The 5,000-nt window shown below is 50.3% G+C and overlaps 1 protein-coding gene across 1 annotated transcript; it reads right to left on the bottom strand.

The window, feature by feature from the left end:
- Positions 1–420: 420 nt before the first annotated feature.
- Positions 421–3,517, bottom strand: Smim4 (small integral membrane protein 4). The gene is made up of 2 exons (XM_004631691.2): positions 3,247–3,517; positions 421–524 (listed from the first exon to the last, which is right to left on the bottom strand). The coding sequence occupies exons 1-2, from the start codon at positions 3,395–3,397 to the stop codon at positions 433–435; spliced, it is 243 nt and encodes an 80-aa protein (XP_004631748.1). The 5' UTR covers positions 3,398–3,517; the 3' UTR covers positions 421–432.
- Between the last annotated feature and the right edge of the window lie 1,483 nt (positions 3,518–5,000).

Raw genomic sequence — 5,000 nt, forward strand, 5'->3', positions numbered from 1 at the left:
ACTGTAGGACTCACACTTGGGAGGCTGAGATAAGAGGACTGCCAAGAGTTTGAGGCTAGCCTGAACTACAGAACAAAACCCTGTCTCCAAAAGGGGTGGGGTGGTTGGCTAAGGATGCAGCTCAGTGGTAGACCACTTGCCTAGCAGACTTAAGGTCCTGGGTTTGATCCAGGATAGGAGAAAAGGGGCTTCATGGTAATTCAGACTGCTCTGAAAAGCATCCTAGTTGGTCTTTGAATTATATCTTTCATGGAATAGAATCTAGATACTGTCCAACAGTGACAAGAATTGTTCAGAAATTCCAAAACTGGAAATTCCTCGTAAAAGCAATTCTTGGAATAATACATCGCTGCTAAATTAGGACAAGCTGTGTGAGATGAATTCTAATGAGTACATTTTTAAAGGAACTAAAACCAGTAGTAAAATTCACATTCACTTTATTGACTGCTGCAGTTCAGCTTCTGGTGCATCTTCCAGCTTTATCTGATGCTGCCTTTCTGAGGCTTTTCTACGGTAGACATCATCTGTATTAAACAAAAATTTTGCTTAGATTTTTTTTTTAATTTATTTATTTGTGTGTGTGTGTGTGTGTGTGGCCAGCTCAGCCCTCCAGGGTCGGGACTGGCTGGCATGTGGTGCTGGGGGATTGAACCGCGGTCCCCGTGCTTTGCTAAGCTTGTTCTAAGTAGGTGCTTTAGACCACTGAGCCATCTCACCAGCCCCTGCTTAGATTTTTAAGAAACTAAAAATCTTAAATATTTCAACTAGTAGTCTGTAAACTATTACTGAATTTCAACACTGTTTAACTCAATGCCAGAATAAACTTGGAAACAAAACAGCTTAAATGAGGACTGTGTTCATGGAGTTCTAGTCTTAAACAGGACAGATACCATGGCCTTCCAAGAGAACCAGGCGTGGGTACTTCCCTTAGTCTTTTCAGACAGCTTTCACTTCTCCCAGCGGTTTCTAATCTGCCTTCTACACTCATCCTTAACTAAAAACCACCCTCTGTCTATGGCATACGCCTCTAATCCCAGCACTCTGGAGGGGATCAAAAGGAAGCAGGATCAAAACCTTGAGTCCAGCCTGGGCAATTTAGCAATTTGGCAGTGAGAACCACTCTTTTTAAAAAAGGCTGAGGATGTAGCTAAGTGTAAAGGCCTGAGTTTGATCTCCAGTACTGCAATTTTTTTTTTTTTTTTCAGAACCGAGGATTGAACTCAGACCCTTGCGCTTGCCAGGCAAGTGCTTATTCTACTAAACCATCTCCCCGGCCCCACAAAATAAAATTTTAAAAAAGGCCTCACAAAGGCTGTTCTTGTCCTGTGTTCATAAGAGTTTTCTGGGGCCGGGGAGATAGCTCAGTAGAATAAGCGCTTGCCTGGCAGGCGCAGGGTCCTGAGTTCAATCCCTGGTACCACAAAAAAAAATGAATAAGTAAAAATAAATTTTTTCCAACTTCCAAGGGCAGGTTCTACCAGGCAGTGGTAGACAATTCACTAGTTGTCTAGCCTCGCTCCGCTCCCTCTCTCATCAGCAGTTTATGTCCTCTAGTCCCTGAGGCTGAAGATTATTTTCCTTTCACATTTCTTGGGGTCTTGCAGGTTAGCTCAGTTGTTTAAGCGTCTGCTCTGGCAAAGCCAGTCAGGTGCAGGGGACCGCGATTCCATCCGCAAACCTGCCCTTCAGTCAGCCTGAGCCAGCCAAAAACAAAAAAACAAAAAAACTACATAATCACACTTTAACCTGTCTTCCGTGATAGCCTGACATCCCTCCTTGCTTCTCTGGCCATTCCAAGTCAACCTACACATATTGGGATTTGCCACTCTCATCACAATTTTCCTTTGATTGGTCCACAAATCCAGATTTCTGGCCCAGATGTGCCTCCTGGGCATAGATTTGTGTAACTGAGCCCATTCCAAGTGAAGGCTAAGTTCACACTGTTCTGTACCTGCAAGAGAAGCACTACCTCTGCCGCCGTTGTCCCACCAGAAGCTGCTAAGCTCGCTCTCTTGAGTGCCCTCAATCACCAAACTTGGTCAGCACTTACCCTAGACTGTCAGCTTCACTCATCTCTCTTGGTTTGTCTTCCCTAGCCTAGGTAAGGCCTCCACCCAACCCAAGTGTTCCTACCAATCTCTCCACATAGAGCCACTTCTCAAACATTTCATTCCTTGGCTATAATTCCTGGTTCTAAGAAAACAGCCCAAGGAATATATATATATCCTGTTGCCTTTGTAGCTCTGCCCAGACATCTTTGTAGCTATTTTCACCCTTCACTTGCTTCAGTCAAACAGCATTTACACAAGGTGTTTGGGCCTTCTCTTACACTGTCATGAAAACAATCCAACAGATTACCCCTGACAGTCTTCAGCACCTGTCTGACATGGTAACTGCCCAGCTAGAACTCCAGTTATCCTAGCACTTCCCCCCACAGCACTTAATGGGATTTGGAGCTTTTTTCCCTGAACCTAGGCAAGTGCTCTACCACTACAACCCTGGCCCCAAAACTAACACGATCTGGAGTCCCAATTAGCTCTGCCAGAATGGAAGACCTTCTGCCTTGTGCATTAGAACCTCTTATGGGTTGTCATTAAATATGGATGGATGGAAGAACAGAAGGGAACATTAACTGAAAATGAAAGTTACCAATTCACAAGTGATAGTGTTTCCGGAGGCAAAGCAGAAATGGCCTAGTACTGGCCTACAAAGGAATGCCATTCTTTTCACGATGCTGAGCTTGTGACTCCAGGCCAAAGACGTGGTGCCAATGGCCGCCCTGTAAAGACGGTGTTAATTAACTAAGCTACCAGACCAGCTCCTTCCAGGGTTTGAGATAGAGTTCTGAGAGGACAGGCTAGTAGCTAGGATGTCCGTGAATCCTCTGGATCCACCTTCATTCTGTTGCTGAGAGCAATCCTGTTCCTTAGACCCAATGTCACCGGCAAAGGTAAAAGGCAGGCCTGACTGGAGGAAAGGAAAGGAGGGTGCCTTCCCTTTAAATTGCATAAAGTCATGAAGGTGGACGTCAATGTACGAGGCGTACGAGTAAGTGATGGGCCTCTAGCCGGTGCTGCTCCAAAGCTGACAAGGAATGGAACCGCACTCGTCCTTCCCACAAGGGTGAAAACTCAGCTCGGCGCGGAGAGGACTGAGCAGTCCGCAGTCTAATAGCCCCTTAGCCAAAGGATCCCTGGCGCCTCGTGCCTTCTGAAGGGAAACGGAGGCTCCTGCACCCCCACTTACAGAAAGTCTCCTGGCCCACGCGCACTTTAATCATGATCCACTCCATAGTTCCTCCCAGGACAAAAAAGAAGGGCAGGAACCTGTAAACGCCAAACCGCTGCTTCCCGGGCACCCTCTGCAGAACTCGCCTCACTTGGGCCCTGGAGAACATGTTCGACTGAGACTGTGCAGACAAATACAGCAGATTCAAGGGTAGTTGGAGTGCCAGGACGCAGCCGAAACCAGCCTGCCTAGGACTCGCCCAGGCACCGGCGGCACCGAGCGAAGCTTGCGGGGCGGGGTGGAAGGCGACCTCCCGACCTGGGACCACCAATCAGAGCGCGCGTCGAGGCGTGCCGCTCCGCCAATTAGAGCGCCGTGGGTGGCGCATGCTCCGTGAGGTGGTCCCGGGGGGCGGAGCTTCCTACGTGGCGGGGCCGGCCCGGCTGCCCCGCTGCCCCACATCCCCAGCGCAGGCGGGGGCTCAGAGTGACGGCGGTGCCCCCTACCCTGCCACCGCCATCTTTTTTCCTCATACCCTAACGGAAGTGGCGACCTTCTAATGAGGCACTAATCATGCACTCCACCATACCCTCAAATGTAATTTAACTCCTCGCTTTCATTCCGAGGACGTGATCAGACTTCCAAAATAAACCTTTGTTAAAAGAATAATAATAAAATAAAGCTTTGTTGAAAGCCGATCTAAAGATAAATCATCCCAACAAAATCCTAAGCAAGCGTCTTGTGGTAACTCTACAATCAACGAGGCACGCGCAGGCGTTTTCAGAGCATCATCTCTTCATTCACAGTTCTGGGATCTTTCCCTGATGCTGTGAGGATTTAGCGAAAGAAACAGCGCTGAACACAGGCCTACAGCATAGGGACTCATCAGTTAACATCAGCTGTACATAATAATGACAGTGATGAGCCTGAGCCCCCGTTCTTCACGTGTATTCGTTAAGGGAGATGTTGAGAGTAAAACAGGTGAGAAAGCAGCAGCGCTCGGATCTCTGGGCCGTGTCCCTGCCCGGTGAAGATTGCCAGGGCGGAGCGGGTGGGGGATAACCAGAGCAAAAATGAGCTTTGAGAACGGAGCGAACTACTAGACAACAAGAGACTCGAATGAAGGCTTAAAACCGATAGGAGGACTTGGTTTTGTGGACGCAAGAGAGGCAAAGCGGACCCAGACGAGCGAGCAGTCTGGGCTGGCCCTGGAAGGCTGGCGGGCAAGTGGGAACACACTGCTTGGCGCTTGCTCCTGGCTGTCAGGGTGCTTCTGAGGCCTGGACCATGAGGAGCGTCCGCTCCCCCGAGAACCTTCGCGAGGAAGTCCCCAGCACCCACCCAGCTCGCCACGGGGGGCAGTAGCCCAGAAGCCCGCCCTCGGGCCTCCGTCCCACCAGCAGTGGGGCCTGGGATCCGGCCGGCCCGCAGGAGCTCAGGTGCAGCCGATCTTCGCATGTAAACACAATGAGCCACCCCAGAAAACCCAGCCGTCGGGCTCCTCGTGCCCCGGACCCACGGGTGCTGGGCCGGCCTCCTTGGAGACCAGTGCGTGCCCTGAAAATAGGCAGGCGCGGTGGTTCCGAGCGGGGAAGAATTGCACTGTGAAGTCCAGCTACACACCTCGGCACCGCAGAAATGGCCAGCGTCGGGCCATAAGGAGCCGGGCGGACAGATGCGGCCATCTGCTGCGGTCACAGCCGGGGTGGGCGGGCGCGCACCCTGCTCATGAGTACAAAGTCACCTATGCGGGGCACTAAGCAGCAGCTGCC

This window comes from Octodon degus, unplaced genomic scaffold (assembly GCF_000260255.1).
Source record: "Octodon degus isolate 3935 unplaced genomic scaffold, OctDeg1.0 scaffold00043, whole genome shotgun sequence".
Classification (NCBI taxonomy): Eukaryota; Metazoa; Chordata; class Mammalia; order Rodentia; family Octodontidae; genus Octodon; species Octodon degus.